Source organism: Neocloeon triangulifer, unplaced genomic scaffold (assembly GCF_031216515.1).
Source record: "Neocloeon triangulifer isolate White Clay Creek 2 clone unplaced genomic scaffold, ASM3121651v1 ptg000014l, whole genome shotgun sequence".
NCBI lineage: Eukaryota > Metazoa > Arthropoda > Insecta > Ephemeroptera > Baetidae > Neocloeon > Neocloeon triangulifer.
Genome location: NW_026775556.1, coordinates 26486832 through 26509881, shown reverse-complemented (window position 1 = coordinate 26509881; position 23050 = coordinate 26486832). Strand labels below are relative to the sequence as shown.

At 37.9% G+C, this 23050-nt stretch overlaps 3 protein-coding genes across 5 annotated transcripts; 2 read left to right on the top strand and 1 right to left on the bottom strand.

Moving 5' to 3' along the window:
- Positions 1–2647: 2647 nt before the first annotated feature.
- On the top strand, positions 2648–12549 carry LOC132201996 (unconventional myosin IC). Of its 2 annotated transcripts, none has more exons than XM_059628584.1 (20): positions 2648–2901; positions 6137–6264; positions 6326–6441; positions 7758–7828; positions 8426–8634; positions 8685–8867; positions 9034–9243; positions 9297–9559; positions 9613–9782; positions 9852–10006; positions 10075–10357; positions 10415–10646; positions 10781–11011; positions 11062–11221; positions 11274–11394; positions 11631–11755; positions 11814–12026; positions 12080–12180; positions 12238–12334; positions 12395–12549. In XM_059628584.1, the coding sequence occupies exons 2-20, from the start codon at positions 6139–6141 to the stop codon at positions 12407–12409; spliced, it is 3081 nt and encodes a 1026-aa protein (XP_059484567.1). In that variant the 5' UTR covers positions 2648–2901; positions 6137–6138; the 3' UTR covers positions 12410–12549. The 2 variants fall into 2 exon arrangements, with proteins under 2 accessions (XP_059484567.1, XP_059484566.1); XM_059628583.1 differs by lacking the exon at positions 2648–2901 and adding an exon at positions 4260–4418.
- Positions 12550–13732: 1183 nt separating this feature from the next.
- Positions 13733–21976, top strand: LOC132199675 (palmitoyltransferase ZDHHC8). Of its 2 annotated transcripts, none has more exons than XM_059624583.1 (9): positions 13733–13915; positions 14202–14320; positions 14426–14583; positions 14874–15046; positions 15562–15756; positions 15816–15912; positions 16058–16287; positions 16828–16980; positions 18860–21976. In XM_059624583.1, the coding sequence occupies exons 1-9, from the start codon at positions 13824–13826 to the stop codon at positions 19653–19655; spliced, it is 2013 nt and encodes a 670-aa protein (XP_059480566.1). In that variant the 5' UTR covers positions 13733–13823; the 3' UTR covers positions 19656–21976. The 2 variants fall into 2 exon arrangements, with proteins under 2 accessions (XP_059480566.1, XP_059480565.1); XM_059624582.1 differs by having other exon boundaries at positions 15816–15975.
- LOC132199676 (uncharacterized) lies at positions 21970–23050 on the bottom strand. The gene is made up of 4 exons (XM_059624584.1): positions 22915–23050; positions 22792–22863; positions 22638–22737; positions 21970–22575 (listed from the first exon to the last, which is right to left on the bottom strand). The coding sequence occupies exons 1-4, from the start codon at positions 22915–22917 to the stop codon at positions 22439–22441; spliced, it is 312 nt and encodes a 103-aa protein (XP_059480567.1). The 5' UTR covers positions 22918–23050; the 3' UTR covers positions 21970–22438.

The following is a 23050-nucleotide window of genomic DNA, read 5'->3' as shown; positions in this document are numbered from 1 at the left end:
AGCGTCTCCAAGGAAAGAACGCGGCGGTCACGCGAGACCCGCGATCGCCGCCCCCGATACGCGTGCGCCACCCCTTCCGCCCACGGCCTCACCGCGCGCACCCCCAAGAGCAAGGGACGCGCGTGCGACCTCCAAGTCTCTGTGTGAATATTTCAAAGGCGGCCGCGTTTGTTTGGCGGCGCATCGACTTATTCTTGTGTCCCATTCATTTTTCATGTGTGCCGCGGGAATGACAAGCCGATGACATTGTTTCAGCAGCTGTTATATTTGCCAAACAAATTACGTGTTTGACGAGGAATTAAATTGTCCTGGTCAATTCAAAGGGAAATATTTAATTAAATTGTAAATGAGTTTGGAATTTTTTTTTTCTTAATTTTTAATATTGAAATTTGTTGAACTGCACCTTGGAAGAAATTATAACAATATATTTTATCAAATTCCTTTGCTCATCAGGGTCTGGAAACCTTACGAATTCGGAATCAAAGCAAAGTGACTACATTTAACTCTAAATTTTTTGAACAAGCACAAAATTGAAACATTTCGATTCTTAATAAGACACACAAAAATTCATATCCCCAAATGGCATAATTTAATGAAGTAGAGAATTAGAGTTTGCAAAATTTTACATTATTTAATTATGAACAAATCAACAATCAAAATTTCTGGGAAATTCTGTTTACAATTTGAAATCTTAATCACAATATAAGGAAGCCCGTGGTTAATTTATATAATATATTTTAATGTATGTTATTATTAAATTATGTCCCAAATAAACAAAGAAAAAACGCTTTGTTTAACATCTTATTAATTTTCATAAAAATAAAATGTTTTATTGCAAAAATATTACAAATAAAATAAAAACAGAATATTATTTAAGTAATAAATTTTAATCCTAATTGTAAAAGCAATTATAATTATTTAGTTGTTTAAATTAAAAAAAAGCATAATAATTTTCATTTAATCTGAATGTGAACATTTCCTCTATGATTTTCAAAACAAATCCAATTAACGATCTAAATATAATACTTTCATTTGTTAATGTTGTTTATACACACAGTTTAAAACAAGAAGTATCATTTAATTAATATTATTATAATTATTTTGAAAGTTATATTTTCTTAGAAGTATCTTAATAATTAAAAATGTGAACGTTTCAAACATAATATTTTGAAAAGATGGTTTTATGTTACCGACTTTCGGTTAAGGATACTCCCAGCAGATTCTCCTCAACCTCCTTCAATTCACAATAAAATTTTCAACAATATCCAATGAGCATCCACGAAAATTAAATGTATTTTTCACAATGTTAACCCAATTTCCCAAGAACTTTGCGTGCAGAAACTGTTTTGTTTATTTTCATAGTTTTAATTTTTTTAAAGCTGTTCTGAACATCAATTCGATCAATTTGATCAAAATGGGTTTAGTTTTTTTTTTTATGAAGATGTTAATAAAGAGAACTTAGTCAAATTTTTATTTTGCAGAACATTTTCCAGATTGAGGGCATGATGATCGAATGCATAGGATGGATTTTAATTCGTATAAAAATAATGAAATAAGAAAAAGCAAATAAAAAGCCTCAATTAATTTTTACTACAAACATATTTAAAATATTTACTTGGATAATTACGTCAAGTCTATATAAAACTTCTACAGGAAATGTATTTTAATTTTTATAGCAATACTTTAGCAGACGCGCGTGTGAAACGCCAATCAACGCTTTTTACTTTTAATATTTGTGGGTCAGCTCGATTTCAAAGACGAGTGAAGCGTGAAAAGTAAAAACTCCTGCCGCTTCCACGTTTTTAAAACCAACAAAAAATTGTCCATAGCAAATTCGCACGCAAATCGCTGACTCGTTGTGCAACACACCAGACCAAGGCAGCAATCGAAGACGGTTTGTTATTTTCTTCCGAGCAGAGTTGTATAAACACGGCAGTGGATTGCACCAATAACATTCTTTCGTTTTATTAGCAAAAGGGTTATTTGTACGTTGGCAGTGCTGCTCCAATTTGCTTTTATCGGTGGAAATGCAGGCAGGCCTCTTACCACCCACAGCAATTATACCGTTTTCTGCGATTAGAGAAAAAGAAGAGTCACGCCGGCGACCAACTAACGCATGCAGGTAGGTTTCTGACTCACGGTGCACCAATTTTGCAGTTTTCAAACTTTTCGTGCGTTAATTCAGTTGCTTTCTTCTATTTATTATTTAATTTAAAATGCAATATAACTCAAATATGAAGCCATGGTTTACTTATGATTACAAGACAAAAACTAAAGTTACATTTGCTTGACTTTTTTTTATAAAAATTTAAAAAAATATTCTACCATGCAACGCTTTTATGTTGCAAAAAAAATATTTTCAAATTTCATTCTGCAATAATTAATTATTGGATAAAGTAAAATTAATATGAAGTAAATAAATTAAATTAAAATTATTACAAAATAGTCCTCATATTATTATAAAATTATATGCATTTATATAAAATAATAAATTATTAAAAGACGTAATATTTTTTTTAAATTAAATTTTTTGTAAATTTTTTCAGTTAATTCCGTCATCAATGAAGCACGTCGGCCAATTATTAATTTATACATAAAGCACCTGTCTCAAAGAATAGTTTTTTTCCTATTTCCTTTTTTATGGCAGGCACCACGCTCGGCTAATCTCGCTGCAATTCGCTCTAGCCTGCGAGATTAGCCTCTCGTCCGCAGCACCTTCCTCTTCCAGCTCCAGCAGTATACTTTTCTATACTTGCACTTCTCGCCATATATAATTCCTGGCCAACGAGTTTCAGTCGAGCTGTGGAAGTGAGAGGACGAGAGCGAGCGAAAAGGCCAACAGGCAGGACGCTTTCAGTCCAAGTGAGTGAGTGCGTCGGCGAACACCTCGCAGGTGCACCGGTGAGTTTCTTTCACGCTCCTTTGACATTTCCGACCGACCCAAGTTGCAATTCTCTCTCTCCATCTGGCAAGTTTCCGATTTAAATGAATTTATCTTCAAAATTAAAAGAGAAAATTCGAAAGAAAAAGTCATTAATTTTTATCTTGAGCCAGCAAAACCATTTAAAATCGAGTTTAATTAATTTTTTCCTAATTTATTCATTCATTTATTTCAATGAATTCTGATGATAAAAATACTATCTCATTATTTATAAAAACTATTTATTTATTTTTTGTATCCTTTCCAATTGGGGTTCAAATACAACACCCAATTTCTTGGCTTTTTCTCTTATCAGAAACAATTGTAAGCTAATTAAACTCTTCCAAAAGGTTCTGTTTCTATCCTGTAATATTATCTGACAAGACTCTTGCGTGAAACGCTTATTATCAAGTTGTGAAGATTTTATTATCTTAAAAGAGATTAACTGTAAAATTTTTGTCACCAGAAAGTTATTTTTCTTTTTCCAACGCTGATCAATATCGCGTTCCCAGAATTAAGTGTAATTTATAAATTATCAGTAAAACGATCGTCAACTTTAAAGATTTCGGCCGAATCAAAAGTTTTTAAGTGGGTTCTATTTGCGAAACTTGAACGCCCATCAGAACGTAATAACAATTGCACTTGCTTGGCCGCATTTACATAATCCTACACGTTGTGTTTCGTTCAAGACCTTGCAGTGGAAGAGTCACTTTAAAGCTTACTCAAGTTTTCGACCTAGAAAAATTTAAATCGAATCATTTTCTTCCTTATTTAAATTAACCGCAAGACTTTACATAAATTTATTTATATCGATTGTGATATATTTGAACTGATAAATTTGTGCGTCAGAAGGTTTTCCCATCAAGCCCAATTTAGGAGATGTTTCCATCGCAATAATCGCGTGCCAGGCTTAGTAAGATAAGCGATCAAAGGCAGGCATTGATAACGAAAGCACCCGTGGCTTTTGGCTTTTTCGTAAGTGCGCGAATATGCTCGAAAATTTTGCAACGGAGAATAAAATGATAAATAAAAACAGCGGCAGCAGGATGAATTGCAAAAATTGTGTTTTTTGAGTGTGCTTGAGCAATTGCGGCCTCAGAGCCGTCGCCTCGACACGATTTCAAAGAGTCCAGCTGTTGTTAAATTCTGACTTATCACTCTTTACCACTAAAGTGGAACTCGGTTACTTATTTTAATTTTCTCTCTCTTTGTACGAGTGCAACAACCTAGGCATTATAGGCAGATCTCTGACTTGATTGCGTAATCAATTAATTATATTTATGTGGTTGAAATTTTTTACGTCACTTTGTCGGAGTTAATCAGTCTACGCGAGTCGTTATCGTTGGAGATTATTGTTATTCAGCTGATATATCAGAGAAGAATGAGTAAAACTTGACTGCTGAAATTCAGCCGATTGAGAATTTAATCAGTTTACCTAATATCCTTGGCTGCGTTGGATAGATGGTGGACGAGATGGCGGCTAACATCAAGTTAAAAAGTAAATTGATTTATTATAATTTCAGTATAAATTTGGTCAATGATACAAGCAATAATTCACCATTTAATTAGATATAGCTAAATTTAAATTTAAAAATCAGAGCAACGACGCGTCTGCCTATTTAAAAATTGACAAAAATTTCACATAATTCAAAACTCAGTTTTATATTTTTCTGTGTTATTTAAATGTTCGAATTTTCTTAAAAATTCCTTTATTGCTCCAATTCTATGAAACAATTTTAATTTTACAAATTGATATATAGTGATCCATCACTTTTGGATATGATAACTAATTTCTTTTAACGCTCTATATGATACAAAAACGCTCTAAAATTTGGTATTTTTCCATATCACTTCATTAATTTAAAAAGGGAGAAACGATTAAAAAAAAAGATAATTGATAAAATTATATTGTGATATTGTAATTTAATTTTAAAGTTTTTTAGCAAAAGAAAAATTGCAATTTCAAAATCTGTCGATTTTGCTGTCTTCTGTATTTATATTTTATAATAAAAATTTTTCCCTCACTTTTCTAATTCATTTAATTTTATATTTTTTTAACAAGCCTTAAAAATATTAATGTAGCAGGTTAACTGCCATTTTCAATAAGGATAGATAATTAAAAATTAGAATCTTACTTATTATTGCAGAAATAAAACATGCTTATCTTCTATAAAACTGTTTTTTTCTTTACGGTGGAAAACTTTCTAAGTGATTAAATTGTTTTAAAAGCGATCGATCAATGCCAAATTAAAATTTTTTGATTCGCTCAGAAGAATTAAAACGGCTCAACTGATGAGGAGCAAAGTGATTAATCTCACAGGGCAACCGGTCCAAGTCGGCTCATTATCTCTGCTACGAGTTCTTCGGCCGACTCTCGAAATTTGTTCTCTTTTTCACAAGTGTGCGCCGATTGCGATAAATAATGATTTGCGACACAAACGCCCACTTCGCTCCTTATTTTCTCATATATTAGGACACGGCACACGTCTGCTCTGACTGCACGCGGATGTACGAAAATCCATTGTTGCACCTTTCATGAGTCACAATGTAAAAAAACTACTCACGACTTTTGCATCCAATTCTGGGAGTGCGATGATCTCTCGTTCGCGGCCTCGGATTGAATTTATTTATGGCACTTATCAATAAAAGTGCTGCTTTCATCTCTGCACCAAGATGAAATTATTGACCGGCCAAAGGAGAAAGGCAACTTGAGCCGCCCCAATTAAAATTTTTGTTGCCAATTGTTGTAAAAATATTTGCTGCATACTTTTATTTAGGACGAATCATATTCTTCAGAAATCTATTCATAATCTTACGAAAATTACGTTTTCAGAAAACAGATCATTAGAGAACATAATTTTTATAACATATCAAAAAATAAGGGATTAAAAAGAAAATAAACATGATTGAATAAAAATTAATTGAGCATTATTGTAAACAAGTAAATTATTTTTATAAGAGGTTTTTATGTGGTTTTACTGAAACTGTGCGAGAAAAACTTGGCATAAAGAATGGAATTCATCCCAAAATTTATAATCTAATTTTGATTGACTTAAAAATTATATCTTTTTTAGTTGGTTTTTATAAAATCCATATTATAAAATGTTTCAATTTTAAATTCTCAATTTGTTGTTCCTTTGCTCGATCAAATTAATCAATGTTTTATCATCCATCGCCCTAGCAAAGATTTTCATTTCATTTTTTATTTTTTTGCAGGGATGGAGAGCTCCCTTCAAAGCCGTGATGTGGCCGGGGTGCACGATTTTGTTCTGCTCGAGAACTACGGCAACGAGGATGCGTTCATTGACAACTTGAAGAAAAGGTTCAACACAGACTTGATTTACGTAAGTGACTCATTGCAAACTTGCACAAAATTTCAGAGACTAATTGTGTTAATTTTTTCAGACGTACATCGGACCGGTGTTGGTTTCGGTGAACCCATACAAGAATATTCCCATCTACACGGATGATGTGATCAAGACTTATTGCAACATTCACTACTTTGAAGCCATTCCGCACATGTAAGTGGATCAATAATTTTTTTGTTTTCATTAAACATTGGTTAAAAGAAGCAAGAACTAAAAAAAGAAACAAAAAAATATACTAAAAATAGGCTAAAATTTCAAAAAGAGATAGTTTTGATTTATAAAAATGTACAGTTTCGGATTTGTAAAATTTTGATTAATTTTAAATTAGCTTTATCTGCAAATAGATAAATTTTCTTCAAAAAGGAAGTTTTTAATTGAAATTTTTATCAGATTCAATATTCATCAAAAATCGAAGGAAAAACAAAATTAATAAGACAAATTCTTTCTGAAATCTGTCAGAAAAATGTTAATTACTCTCAGAAACACTTTAACTTTCCACAATCAATTCAATTTTGAACCAAAAATATATTTTAGTCTTAAAAGTTACGAATTACGATATTTGAATCCATCTTAGGAAGGAATGTTTGCGAAACAGTGAGTCACTCTTTGCAAAATCTATTTCCCATGCTACACGGTGCGTCTCTCCAATGACTTCATAACATAACAAGCCGCCATCTGTTTCTGCTGCTAAAGAAAGCAAAGGCGCGCCAAATTATCCGCGAGTCGTAAATAATTGTGAACCCGGCGCGAGCAGCAAAATTTATGAATCACTCGGCCCGATGATGGCAAACATGTAAACACGGAACTTCTCGCATTTTCTATTTTTTGCAAAAATACAAATACAGGAAAAAAATCTCCTTTTACGTTCTGTCGAGAGATACTGAGACCTCGCCCTTCGGGGAGGACAAAGCCGATCAAATGAGCACCGTGTGGCCGTAAATAGGCGGAAGGTCACCTGTCGTGAGTCAGTAACCGTTTCTTGCTGAAGGCAGAGCATAAAAAAATACCAACGGCGTGGGTGGGTTTGGCTCGCATTTCGCTGCGATTGAAACGTGAGTCACGATTCGCAGCTCGCAGAGAACAACTGTTCGTCTTGTTTGACTAGGAATTATATTTATATGATCCAACTCGATCGGTCGCTTTGATAATTTTCTAGGCCTGTTGACACTCGAGTCAAAAGAACTGTTAGACTTTTCATTCTATATATAGAAGTTATTTCGTCTCGAGCAATTTACGCGGTAATTAAATTGTATTTTTCGAGTATTACACGCACTTGTGGCCACAATGGAGCGAAAATATCAAATTGTATATAAAATTAATTCATGTTGAAACGGTCGAGAGCGAGATTAAATTGTTTTTGTGTGTTTATTTTGCTCCTCGTCGTTCTGCTCCGGTGGTGGAAAATTCAAGACTTCCATTCTCTCTCGTTTGCATTTTTAACGGCCTTTGTTCCTTTTTCTGTTCGACAGATATGCAGTGACTGACACGGCCTACCGAGCGCTCAAGGAGGAGAACAGGGACCAGTGTATCCTCATTTCAGGTGCGCAATTTCAAGCTCATTGTTCGAACTGACAGACAAAAAAAAAACTGATAATTGTGCCCTTCTGTGTTTGCATTTTTAAACAAGATAGGGTAGATATTTGTTTGTTTACAAATTGCAAATTTTAAGTTTTGAAAAATATAACTTTTCTCAGGGTTTAGTAGTTCATGAAGACTTATTTAATAAAATTTATAAATATTTAATTCAAAAGGATTAGCAACCCACAAGAAGGCACTATGTAGTTATATTTATAGCTAATTTTTATTAAGAAAATTAATGGCAAGCATAATATAAAAAAAAGAAAAAAAATCAACTTTTTATAAATGATATATTTTGTTTTTTTTATTTATAAGAATATTTGATAATATGCAAAGTATTTACAGCGTAGAATATAAATTTAAAAATATTAAAAAATTAAAAATTAAAATATTAAGAAATAAAAATCAACAAAAGTAATAAACCAAAAAAATAATAGATAAAATTATAAACCTTGTTTATAAGTATTAAAGTCTCTATTTATGAACAAATTTATAAATTATAATTTTCTTTGTGCTCAATTATTTGGAAATTCTAACGAACAAAAATGTATATTCCCAGGTGAGTCGGGCGCAGGAAAAACTGAGGCGTCAAAGAAAATCCTGCAGTTTATCGCGGTGACCACAGGTCGCAAGCCACAGGTCGAATCGGTCAAGGAAAAACTGTTGCAGTCGACACCGTTGCTCGAAGCGTTCGGCAATGCCAAAACCGTGCGCAATGACAACTCAAGCCGCTTTGGAAAATACATGGACATCATTTTCAATTACTTGGTTTGTCGGAGTTAATATTTCCTTAGAAAAATTTTCAATTCTAATTAAAGGGTGACCCTGTTGGCGGAAGTCTGCTCAACTACCTGCTGGAAAAATCGCGGGTGGTCATGCAGGCGCCGGGCGAGCGCAATTTCCACATTTTCTACCAGCTGCTGTCAAGTGCCGACACACATTTGCTGGACAAATTGCACCTCTCGCCCAACACCTATTATCATTACCTCAACACCAGCATTGTGAGTTAATTTAAAATTTAATAATTTGTTATTGATAAAAAGTAAAACAATCATGTTCAAATTTAAGCGGAAAAACTTCAAAAATGAAAATTTTCGATTGATTGAAATTTGTCAAGTTCAAAGATTTATTTCTAATTTTGACCAAAATTTAATGTTGAAAATTAAGGTGGCCATTAAGGACAATGAGATTGACGACGTGGGTCAGTTCAGAGTGGTGAAGCGCGCCATGGACGTGATCGATTTGTCCAAAGAAGAGCAGGAAAACATTTTCACCCTGGTCGCCAGCATTTTGCACCTGGGAAATGTCGGTTTCACGGAAACCGACAAAGGAACCGCCAGCGTCAACTCGCCAGAAACAATTTCCACCATCGCCAAGGTAAGAATTATTTTATTAATTTTTTTTTTATTTAATTAAATTTGTGTGTGCAGTTGTTGGGGTGCGACGCGGACGCCCTGACGCACGCCCTGCAGCAGAAGACCATCGAAGCCAAGGGCGAAACCGTGACCACCCCTTTGAACAGGGAATTCGCCGTGTTCGCCAGGGACGCCCTGGCCAAGGCAATCTACGATCGCATGTTCACCTGGTTGGTGCGCAGACTGAACGACTCGCTAACACCAACTGAAGAGGTCACCAAGACCAAGGTCATGGGAATCCTGGACATTTACGGATTTGAGATTTTCGGCAAGAATTGGTAACAAAAATTTTCCTTGAATTTTTGGCAGACGGATGAATTTTTTAATCTAGTTTCGAGCAATTCTGCATCAATTACTGCAACGAGAAGCTGCAGCAGTTGTTCATTGAGTTGACCCTCAAGTCTGAGCAGGAGGAGTACTTCCGAGAGGGCATCGAGTGGGTGCCGGTGCAGTATTTTGACAACAAGGTCATCTGCAACCTCATTGAAGAGCGCCACAAAGGTTCGTATTTTTTTTTATTATTACTATTTGAAAAAATTTTGAATAAAAAAAATTATAAAATTAATTCAGGGATAATTTCGTACTTGGACGAGGAGTGCCTTCGCCCTGGTGACACCAGTGACCTTGGTTTCCTGAACAAAATGAACATCCATCTTGCTAATCACAAGCACTACATCAGCTACAGCAAGACTGAAAAGAAGTTGTTGCTACAGACTGCCCGAGATGTGAGTTTAAAATTTTTGATTTAAGAAATTTCCTTCTACTAAATGGAACACATTTTAATTTTTGAAAGGAATTCCAACTGGTGCACTATGCTGGCAAAGTGACCTACAGCGTTCACGGGTTTGTTGAAAAGAACAACGACCTGCTGTTCCGCAACCTGATCGAGGTCATGGCTAAAACGGACAACGCTATCACCAAGTCCGTCTTCACCCTGAAGGAATTGGAGAGCAAGAAGAGGCCCGAGACGGCAGCCTCACAGTTCAAGAAGAGTTTGGCCAACCTGATGCAGATTTTGATCAGCAAAGACCCGTCCTACGTGCGCTGCATCAAACCCAACAATGAGCAAACTTGTGGTGAGTTCTTTTCAAAAGAAAAAATTAAAAAAAAAAAACATTAACTATTTATTTCAGGCATTTTTGACGAGGAATTGGTTCGGCACCAAGTGAAGTACCTTGGCCTGATGGAAAACCTGCGAGTGCGAAGAGCAGGGTTTGCCTACAGAAGGTCGTACGAGTTGTTCCTCAAAAGGTACAAGTGCCTGTGCCCTAGCACGTGGCCTACCTACAACGGCTCGGCCAGGGACGGAGTTGCTCTGCTCGTCCAACACTTACGGTTCGAGAAGTACGAGTTCAGCATGGGAAAGTGAGTAAAACAAGTGATTTTATGGAATTCAAAAGAGAAAATTTTGAAGAATGTGAGAGTATTTGATTTTTTTTTTTTTTAATTTCAATTTGTTATTATTATTTTAGGTTAAATTAATTAATTAATTTTTGCAGGACCAAGATATTCATCCGCTACCCCAAAACCCTCTTCCTAACGGAGGATGCGTTCCAAATGAAGAAGAATGACATCGCCAAGCTAATCCAGAGAAAGTATAGGGTGTACATCGCTAGAAAGCGTTTCCTGAAAATGCGGTGGGCCGCCATTGTGATGCAGAAAAATATCAGACGGTTTTTGGCCAAACGAGAGGTCAGAAGAAGATTGGTGGCTGTCGAGGTTCTCAGAAGGTGAATAAATTTAACTTTTGTTGGAAAGTTTTCTTAATTGGAATATTCAGACTGCTGAAGGGCTTCATCACAAGGGCTGGGGAGCCAACTGATGACAACATTGCCTTCATCCAGCTGTCAAAGATCAACTACCTGAACCGATTGGCCAAGAATCTGCCAACCTCGCTGATAGACAGAAGGTGGCTTCCCTGTCCGAGTCCTTGCCGAGAAGTATTTAATTTATATTTAAAGTCAATTATATAATTAACTATCAAAATTTTAGGCCTCCCTTGTCCTGCACAGACTTTACAGAGGGCAGCAAGCTAGGAAGTACCGCCAAGCACTATCCCCAGAGAAGAAGCGGCAATATGAGCTCAAAGTCTTGGCCGAACGCCTCTTCCAAAGTATATTTCCATTTATTTATCTTTCAAAATTTATTGAAATTAAAAAAACTGGAGATTGAATATAACTTAAAATATTTAGAAAAGCCTCTTAGTAAATTTAATTTTGGTAATAAACGGTAATGAAACATTTTTACTTTTTGAGATCCAGGCGGCCTATTTTGAAAATAATTAAATTTTAATATTATTATTTCAATTTTCACTCTATTTGATTTTTAAACCAATTTTTATCAATTTAGGAAAGAAAAAGAGTTACCCGAGCTCATTCCCAGTGCCCTTCACCGAAGCCAGAATTTCCAATGAGCTAAAACAGCACAAAACTCAATACGAGACAAACCAACTTGTTCCCGGAGAAAAGCTTTTGGTAAAATGAATTTATTTCTGAAGTACCAATATTTTAACCAATCATTTTTGTTTTTCAGTACTGCACCGCAATCACAAAATACGACCGACACGGCTATTCGCCCAGGGATCGAGTCCTCCTCCTGACAAACAAGGCCATCCACATTGTGGACACAAGAGGCTTCAAGGTCAAGCACAAACTGTCTCTGGACAGCATCATCGAGCTTGTGGTCACGTCCGAGTCGGACGGACTCTTGATTGTCAGAATCCCGCTCGACCTCAAGAAAGACAAGGTTTGCCCAAAATATTAATATTGGAATAGAAATCACTTTTATTATTTCTATAGGGAGACCTGATTCTGAAATGTGAAAATGTGATCGAGTGCGTCACTTTCATCATCGATACCACCAAGAAGGCAAATGCCCTGAAGATTACAAACACACCTACGTAAGAAATATTTTATTTGAAAATTATTTGAAGTTTTTAATTTTATATGCTTTATAGAATTTCCCATCACATGATTGGAGGCAAGGAAGGCCAGATTGAAGTCACCACAGGACCAGAATTGAGCTTCGGAAAAAACAAAATGGGCCAATTAGTGGTAAGTTTCTCGAATAGGGAAATGCAACTTTTAAATCCTATTCATTTTTTAATTTTCAAGGTAACCGTGAACTAGTCAGAAGATAAATTATCAAGCAACGCCATATTTAAAGGAGCCATATTGAAGATCAAGAATTTTTCTGTCACAAATTTGTTAAAATTTTTATCGTGATTTATATATTTTCACTAATAAAATATTGATAGTTTTAAATCAAATCTCGAGAGAAATTTTCAATAAAAAGAACCTTACTTTATTTACGACTTTTTCATCTTCTTCCTCGGCGACTCGTCATCTTGATCCATGGGCATGTCCTTGTTTGGTTCCTCCGTGGGCGCAGGTCGCTTCTTCTTGCCCAAGTTCACTTTGCCGTCCAACGCCTTTTGCCTGATTTCGTCTTCAGTAGATTTGTTGATGTTCTTGATCGTCTGGTTCTTCAACTTTTGCAAAGCTGACACTTTTGGCTTCTGTGGTTTGTCTGAAAGTAAAAATAGATAATTACAAAAATAATAACGCAGATTTTAATAATTTCTTTACTGGATCTTGTGGTGACTGCAGGGCCTTTCTGTTGCGCCTTCTTCTTGGCAAAACTTGCTGGGAGTTTCGCCTTGACCTTCATTTTTCCTTGTGGCATTTTCTGTGACACAAAAAAATATTATATATTAACTTTTAAAAAGCAACCTACAAAATATTATTACAAAACAATAATGCACAAAACTATGTACTGATTCATGCACATTGAGCTTAAAAACTTTAGCAACGTCTAGAAATTTGTTTTAAAATTGGATTTAAACTTGGATATCAGCAGAAAGTCAAACAAAAGCCTTTTTTACAAAATTAATGGGATTATTATAAAAAAAAACCTTCTATGTTGTCGGATTTGCATGTAAAAAGGAGCCTTATTGAAAACTGTTGAAAACAATTAATATTCATCGTTGAAATAAATTAAACCTGATTCAGTGTTTACCAAAAATATTGCAATCAACTACAAGCTTCAAAATTTATATCCAAAATCTTCAAGATTATCAAGAAACTGCACTGCCAGCTGCAATTTTGTAAACAAGTCAGCGTGCTTGCTTTTGCGAATTTGATTGGTCGAAAGAAAAGCAGGCCAAAATATTTGGCGCGCTTTTTAAATTCATCCAAATTTAGCAAAAGTCCCAAATATTAAAACTAAAATTCCACCAATTATTACTAGAATAAGTTGAGAATAAAAAATATTGAGTTTATTAGCCTTTAATTGATTGCAAAAGGTGAAAAATATCTTTCTTTGTGGCCCTAATTTTCTGTAATTCGAAACCGGCAAGGTCGAGAATCGCGCAGCACAAAAGTTGGCGGCGCGTGTGCCCTTGCGGGAAAAAGGACGGGTGGCGCCGCCGCGGTTCGCGGTGGCGAGTCGGCGTAGCTGCGGTAAGGTGTTAAGGTGCGGCCATGTTTACCCGACCGTGTAGTATTTGTTGAAAAATCTCTGCCTTTTTGATAACTAAACAGGATGCCCAAATGTAAAGCGAAGACGAGATTCATACCGGCCACGTTCGCCTGGACAATTCTGCTCGGCACGACCACCCTCTTCTTCGTGTACCCGTAAGTTGGCTCGGCTCGGACGCCCCCTTTCTCTCCACAGCCACCGCCGCGGCTCCGCTCGAACCAGAATTTCACAACCTTCCCCAGAGTCCCGTCGAGAATTTAAATTCCTCGTCGGCCGAAATTCGGGCGGATCGTTTGAAAATCTCGCCGACCCGCGGCGGCCTGGAATTGTGGAGAATTCGTCCTTGTTTTTTTGCACATTCCGCAGCTCTCGCTGCCCAGAGCTCTCTAATCGCATTACACACTAAAGCCAATGAATGTGACACGGAATGTGTTTTTGCAGGAGCCACTTTTACATCAAGACGTACCCATGGGTGCTGTTAGTGCAGGGGCTCATCACCCTGTTCGTGCTTGCCAACTTCACCCTGGCCACCTTCATGGACCCCGGCGTTATCCCCAAAGGTATGAAATTTATACTCAAGGAAATTTCCTTTTATGGAGCGATTATAAATTAGCATTTTTATATGTATTCTTTATTCGGATTTAATGGGTGAAAAATTCTTGCAGCAAACGCAGACGAAGACCGAGAAGACGACTTCCGTGCACCGCTTTACAAGAACGTGGAGATCCATGGCATAACGGTGCGCATGAAGTGGTGCGTCACCTGCCAGTTTTACCGCCCGCCGCGGTGCTCGCACTGCAGCGTCTGCAATAACTGCATCGAGGTGACCACAAGCCTGTCCTAAATTTGCTCGCACAAAAATTTCTAAAGGCTATTTAAGCTCACAATCAGAACCAAAATGCTTAAGGCTCTCAACTTTCTACTCTCAAAAAAGATCTAACTTTTAAATTATTCCAAAGGTTATTTCACAACGAATGAAAACCAATGAGAACTAATTTAAAACACAAAAAATATGAAATTGAATTAATGTTTCAATGTCAATTAATTGAAAGTCTTTTTGCTCTTCCTTTTAATTTTTATTTGTGCAACATCTAATTTCCGGATTTTTTCTAGACCTTCGACCATCACTGTCCATGGGTGAACAACTGCATCGGTCGGCGAAATTACCGCTACTTCTTCATGTTTCTCATCTCGCTCAGCATCCACATGATGAGCATCTTCGCTCTGTGTCTCATTGTTGTGCTTCACTCCAAGGACAAGCTGGCCGAGCTCAATACAATAATCTGGTAAGTGCCCAGCATCAAAAGACCTGTCACTTTCAATTGGTAATTTCAGATGGTCTAATTTAACTGCTTATTGATTCTTTTTTTTATATTCTAATCAATAAGTTTGATATTGACATTTAGACTTTGACTCTATTTTTGACTTGAGAGGGAAATGATAACGCATTTTTCCTTGTTTATAATTTATTTAAATCCGCTTTCCTCACTACTGCATTTAAGTAATATTTTATTCAAGGAGAATGTTTATCGCGGTTCTCCAGTTCTATAAAAAATAAGGATATAAAAAAGAGGACAAAATAACTTGTTATTTTTGCACATTAAGGTATTTTAAAAAGATTTTATTTTGATCAAGTTATTTGTCTTTTTACTGTTGAAAAAAAAACAATTAAATTTCCTTTTTCTTTTTCGTAAACTAAATAAGTTTTCCCCTTTCTCAGTTTTTTTACAATTTTTATTTTGTATATAATTTTCTAAGATAAATGCTCAATTTTATTATATTTTTTCCCTTTTTGTTTCAGCATGGTTATCATGGGTATCATTGCGCTCCTTTTCATCCCCATCTTCGGTCTCACTGGCTTTCACATAGTGCTCGTCTCAAGAGGCCGGACGACGAACGAACAAGTCACTGGCAAATTCAAAGGTGGTTTTAATCCATTTTCGCGCGGATGTTGCCAAAATTGCTGCTACGCTCTGTGCGGTCCACAATTCCCAAGGTCTGTGTCGAAGCGCAATTTAAATATTTGCATTTTTAACTTGATTAAAATTTTCACAGCTTGCTGAAGCCTAGTAAGTTTGTCGGCAAGAAACCCAAGCACTACAACTTCCCGGTCAACCCGCCCGCTATCTCGACCATCACGAGCGAAAACCAGGTAAAAACCTACATGGACAGCAGCAATGGCACTAGAAATCCCAATGCTAGAATATACAGCAAGGTGAGTGTAAAGTAGTTCCCTCTCCTCGTAGATGCTTTTTCTGTCTCGTTTTCTTGATTTATTCAACTTCAATCCTCTTCAGCTCTCTCCGGGCCGGGAAGGTTCGGACATCGACATGGAGCCAACGGCGTCCCAGAGTCAGGACTGCGAGCCGACGCCGCCACCTCTGCAGCGGCACGGCTCCAAAAACAACTTCTACCTGCCGCCAGGGGCAGAGGTGGACATGCGATCGTACAACGACTCGCCCAGGCCAGGGCATGTCCAGCAGATGAAGACGCAGTACGGCCGGGCGTCTCCTTACCCAAGACCAAGGTATTTTTACTATTTTAACCAAAAATGGAATTGAAACAAGGAAATTATAAATTACTAATCTTCTAAATTTGAAAAGAATTTAAATTTCATAGTATTTTGCCTCTAAAACTAATTCTAGATTTAGGTATGTCCTTTTCATTTTTTTGTTTTCATTTATACAATCATTTTTCCACTACACATTTTTTTTACTTTTAAATTTCTGTAAAAGTTAAGTTAAAAAATTAATGAAGCAATTACAACAAGTGTAATAAATCTGGAAATATTTTTTCCTGTTCTGTTGAAACATCTGATTTTTGTTATCTTGCTCTGTGAGAGAAAATATTGTGTATCACATTTGTTGCCATAACATAGTCTGTGCTGCAATAGTTCTAAAACTGTTCACGCTTGTTCTCGATTTTAAAAATCACTAAATCAATTTCAAGAAGCAAGTAGTGCTCATTGTCATCTGCGATAGTATTTATCAACTTGCACTTTGAGAAGATCGGAATATCTTCTCCGCCATACATCAGTATCAAATATTGACTTTGACTTACATTCCAGCATGTCCAGAAGTCACACTCCGGACCCATTGTCCCCTGAGAGTCAACAGCCCATTGGCCGAAGTCCAGGTCTGCCGCCGAGCCCGACGATGCAGCAGCGCATCAAGGCCATTGGCGTGCCCACCCCGCTGGCCATGTCGAGTCCAATCAGGAGGTCAGTACCGACCAAAGCCACTTTCACAAACTCTTTCTTTCTCCCTTTCAGCTTCTTTCTACGACCGTTCAATAACGGACTGGTCAAAAACTCTTTTGACCTGAACAAATTTATTTCAGCCACGAGGAGGACGAACCCTTGTTGTCTCGTGCGATTAAGGTGCAGCCCTGTTAAGCCAAAAAGAAAAAGAAAGACTGATTGACTCTAGTTGTTAATTATTTTTATATAAATTTGTAACTCGGACTGTCAGGACTGTGCTGTAGTTTTGCAAAAAGCGCCGCTTCTCTTTTGACCGCGTTGGTTGGTGCTAATTTTCAGAAACCAGATCTTAAGAGAGGCCCGAGAAAGACTCGAGTCGCCAATGTCACCCGTGCCTCCGGGTCGACTCGTCATACACAGGTCTTCTTTACCGCCCCTGTCGCCGTTGCCCCCAGGGCGACTCGTCATGCACAGGTCCTCTTTACCACACCACTCAATGAGAAAGGGCTATCGAAGTTTTAAGGTACCCGAGAGATGCGTTGGCCGCTAGCAAAAAAAAAAACCAAGCGTCTCCCGAGTCACATTGCGCATTGTGTACAAAAGCTAAACCCCGTCATTTGTTTCAAGTTGAAATCCAATCATTTCTTTTCCCGAAGTGGCGACGACGCTGATAGTAATTGTGGTTCATTTCATCTTGCAGATAGACACACTCAAACCTCATCATCCGCATCCCGATTTTAAATAATACAAAGCCCCATAAATACTAAATTATTCGGACATCCATTCATTAAAAGTGCGTTTCAAAAAAGGTACATTTGAATAATTAAATCATTTTTTTTTTACTCGAGTACGATTCATTTGTGGTCTGGAAACGTAGAGTTTGGCTACATTGGATTAACTTTTATTTGTTACAACCGCTTTATTGTTGGTTGGTTTCTTCTTTTATACGGCTGCACATGATGATTTATTTTTTGATTTGTATTCATTAATATATACTTTCATTTAATAATTTTTGGTCGTGAGCGACGTTCGTTGACCGACAAGTGCATCTTTGCATGCTCTAGACCTGATTGAGAGAAGACTGGGCTTAACGGACTCGCCTCCGATCCGTACCTGAACCGTTTCGTTTCCATACACACTCACACAAGTTACAACATCTTTTTTGAAAAATACTTTGTGTTTGGATGTCGAGATTGATTCTCAGTGCTCTGTGTTGTCGGAAGCGTCGTGCGGGTGGCTGGCGACCGGCTCGATTCGTGAATCCGGCCGGTCGCCCACCGCACCGCGCGCGAGTCCGTTGATTTTGTTGAGCTTTAGCAGAAAAATAGGAGCTTGCATGAAACTGGCCACTCATAGATTAGCTTTGTTTCGTTGTTTCAAGTGAGTTCCTATTTCATTGTGATTTTGCTGCGTACCAAGTGTTGCTCTCCCCCTTTTGTAAACAAAATTAAAATTGAATTATTGCTAAATCACACGAGTACACAAATTTGAATAGACTGCTTAATCTTACAGTTGTGCTTTTCGCCTAATTTAGAACCAAAAGATTTCTAGGTGGAAAGGTTTGATTTCAAAAAAAAAAAATTGAAAGATTTAAACTTTAAATTAATTTGTAAACAGAACCCAGATATATTAACTAAGTATCGATTTAATTGTAAAATTTTAAATGCAATTTCATAAATGCCAAATAAAGAAATAAAATTAATCTCACCTTTCCTCTTTCAATAATTTTTATTTTTAAATAATTGTAATTTTTTATATAATATAAGTAAAGGACGCTATTCAGATTTGGCTCCTAATCCCACTGGTATGCAAGTTGTGCCCGCTTTTGTCCCGATTGTTTTTGTGATCGCCTTTGACTAATGGTGGTGGTGCCTCGGGCGCTTTCTGTGTCGTGTTGTAGGTCCAACCCCGGAACTCCTACCCAGCCACGACGACCAGACTTTATCGGGGTGGGGTGCGAGACAGTGCTCGGTAACCAGCACCCGTACCTGCAGCAGCAGCAGCCGCCGCCGCCGCCCCAGTACTACGAAATGCAGCCGCGGGTGCACCACCGGCCGCCGGTGATGGCCGCCGTCGCGGCCAACGGCACCGCCGGCAACATGAGTCCGCAGCGCCGCTTCCTGTCCGAGGGCGAGTTGGTGCGGCAGACGGGCGAGATGACCTTGTACACCCGCGCCGGCGCCACCGCCGACAACATCCGCGAGCTGGCCGGCTCGCCCCAGCGCGGCGTCTACACCTGGAAGGACACGTCCCCAGGGCCCTACCCTTCGGAGAGCCCCACGGGCTACGAGTACGTGGGCCACCGGCCACCGCCCGCCCATCGAGACTTCCACCGCTCCACCCCCGCCAGCCCCACGCAGACCTTCTCCGCCCCCAGGCCCACCTACTACCACCAGCTGCCTGGGGCCGCCCAGGCGGCCGCTGCGGCCGCGGCCGCCGCAGCCCAGGCGCGCCTCCAGCAGCAGCAGCATCAGCCGCCGACGTCGCCGCAGCTGAAGAGGAAGGCCGAGCAGCTGCAGCACTGCAGACCCAGTCCGGGCTCGCGAAGGCCCATGTCCTTCGTGCGCGCCCTCGAGATGTCCGACTCGATGGAGATGAGCGCGCGCAGCCCCCAGACGACCGCCTCCAACCCCTCGCCGCAGGACACGCCGGACAGGGGCAGTGTCTACGACATGAGCTACGAGATTTCCGTCTGAGGCGCCGCCGACGGACGCAAGTGGCTCCGGCAAGGGGCGCCGCCGCACCCGACGATCAGACTCCACGAGCAGTCTGCAAAACCCCTCCTTTCTTCTGACGACGATTATTGAGTTGTTTCCCCGAAACTGCGGTTTTTGTTTTTAATTTGTTACTTGTTATCATTGGATTGTTTTGAATGGAAGCTGAAATTTTTGTGGACCTCCGAAGTGTTAGAAAAAAAATCATTTTTTTCAATTGGCAGCTCTACAATAGATTTTTTTTTTACTCTGTTGACCAAATTCTGTTTGCATTTGAAAACTTTGGCTTCTAAAAACCGATGGAAAACAGAATTGTTTCCTTAAAAAGCAATTTAATTAAAAAGTGATAAAAGTTTTCATTTTCTTGAGAGGTCCTCTTTTAGTCTTTGATTGTCTTTATTTTTATTTTTCAGTTCACTGTTCCAATTTGGAGCGTTTTTTTTATAATAATTTGGTTTGTGAAAATTTTAACCCCTGTGCCATGCAATGCGGATGCGCCCCTTGGTCGAGCCAGTGCGCCCAGGCGTCTCGGAGAAATGTGGAACTTGCTGCTGCTGTGATTGGCTGCTTGTTGTTATACACTTGGCTCTAGTCTTTCTTCCAACGTTGTAACAAATCGAACCCTTCCCTACCCTCGACGGACGGTGACAAAAAACCTCAATCAAACGAATTAACAAACATGTAACTCGTGTAATTAAGAAGAAGAAGAAGAAGTGCCAACGACCTTTGGATAAAATAAAAAATTATCAGAGTGCCCCGCCGTGAACTTTCAGAGCCAATTTTCAATTAATTAACATATGTACAAGTGTGTTCGCTTCAGTTGAATCGATTTGTGTCCGATGTTGTCACGCACGCACGCTTCTTGTGAACCACGTTTGTGTCTCTCATCAGCCATTATTATATAAATATATCTCTAATTAAATAATTTTTGTGTTTCTCGTTGATTCACTCACTCGTGTCTGTGTACTTAACGCATCATCGCTATATCAAATGTTATGATTTTCTCGAATCAAACCGCGAGTTGAGTGTAGAAAAATTTCATGTACTTTTTCGCTGCCCCCGATGATGGTCGATAATAATGGATGTTTCCTCTCTGAGATATTTTTTAAATCCTGAGATGTTCAAATACACGACTCACACACTCACGCCAATCTGGAAACGACGAGGGTGATTATTATTCGCTCTTTTCCAGATTCGCGGCCGCCACTTTTTTCCATCCACGCTACTTACAGACTTTGTCTTGTTGATTCGTGAACAGAAATTAATGCGAAAGAAGTGAATATATAAATTCTCACGCGCTATTTAAAGAACGATTGATTTGTTGATTATTTTTAATTCGTTAGTTAATTGTTGCCACTCCTCACTTGCCGACTCAATGCATATATTTTTTAAGATTATAATTACGTAGTTAACATAATAATTATTCATTCAATGCGTCTCATAAACATTACAAAACGTGCGTTCGTAACTTCTAAACACATTTTAACATTCTTTGGTCTGGGAAGCGGTTTCTCTCTCTGTCAATGCGTCATCTAGTCTTTCTCGCATCTAAAAACAAACATGCAAAAACACTTTTGTTTTCCTCCTAAAATAATTCAGAATTTCTTTCCGAGCAGCCGCGCGTTTTTTCGTTTAGTAATTTTTAAGGAACCATAATTTCTTTCAATAACGAGACCAAGAAGTCGGTTTGCAATAAAACCCAGTTAGTGTTACAGAAAAAAAAAACAATCCTGTCAGGTTTGGGGAAACAAATAATAGATGACGTTGCATTTTGTGTTTCGATTTTTAACAGTAAAGAAGTCTTCGAAGATGCTAAAATGGTTGTGATGCTTGGAATATATTTTGTGTCTCTCGGAACGATTTTCGTGCTAAAATTTATTGTATGGATTAACATTTTGCTGCTCTATATATTCTCTCGTTGAAAACAACCTTTTCAAAAAGGAAACGCTCGAGACCACTGCTGATACAAAGAAGAAAAAAAATACTGTTGTCTCCTTAAATGTGCGACGAAAATAAAACTGCAGGCATTCTAAATTTGTCACTGAATGTACCAAAATAATGTATATTGGTCGCATTTTTCATCCAGACGCCCGAGAATATTTATTTTTTGTTAGAGTTGTAGTGAACCCAGTGGAAGAGACGAATAAAAATGTATAAATAAAAGATGAGCGAACGGGAGAACACGAGTGTTAAAAGTGAATATTAAGGAAGAGCAAAACGTCAGTGTTATAAATCGCAGGAACACAATTCATTGAGGAGGATAATGTTTTTTTAAATAAAAGTAACAAAATGAAAATACAAATTGTGCAGCTTTTTATTGAGTCTTGCAAGTCCCAAAACTTTTAAGAAATATACACAAAATTTATTTTTTTTTATTGCGTTCGCCACATAATGAAACGGGAAGATTTTTATCTTACCTTCGAGCATGATAAAAAATATAATTTATTTTTAATCAGGCATAATTCTGAAAGACAATAATTAGCAAAAGCCCTTGATTGTTTAGATCATTATCGATTTGTAATTAAAAAAATTTACAACATATTTTGTACAAATATAAATTTTTATTTTTTTCTGGCATCAACAGCTTTTTATTAAAAGGAAATTTAAAGATTTTGTCTAGATGAAAATTTGAATAATCAAAAGTTTTAAAAAACCTGATTATTATTTATTACATATTTTTCACAAAAAGCTTTAAATATAAAGAAAAATATTAATTTTACGAGTGGATTAAATGCAGGTAAAGAATTAAAAACGTATATTTTGGATTAAGCATACATTCTGACCAGTTCATTCCACTCTCGATTGTAGCGACTCTGAAGCCAATAAATTCCAGTTTCAACGGCATTCTTGATCTGTGGCTCGCAAGTTGCGCACCTCGTGGTGATCAAGGATTTAGCCATTGCTGCCCAATTTAAGATGGAAAAAATTAGTACCATTAATTGTAAATTTTAAATCCAATCGTACATTTTACTACATTTCCTATGCCGTCGCACTCGCCTCTGTTGAGCATGCAGTTGAGCAGTCGATTCATGAAAGCCGAGTCTTGCAGGTACGGCTTTATGTCCTTGATTGATGACGCAAATGATAAGTACTTTTATCGTGCATTTATAATATTTACCAGCTGCTGGCCGCTGCTCTCCTTGCAGATCAAAACGAGCAAAAACCCCGTCAGGACAAACGCGCGAAATTTCTGCAATTTTTGCTTAATTAGCACGTGCCACACATTTTTTAGTGTCCGTACCATCTTTCGGGAAAAGATTGTGCAAGAGGTCGAGATAAGGTGAATAAAAGAATGAGCCGCCGACGAGACGAACAAAGCTCAGGACAAAGAAGCTCAAGAACGTCTCGTGCGGTTTCAGGCGACACGCGCGCTTGAC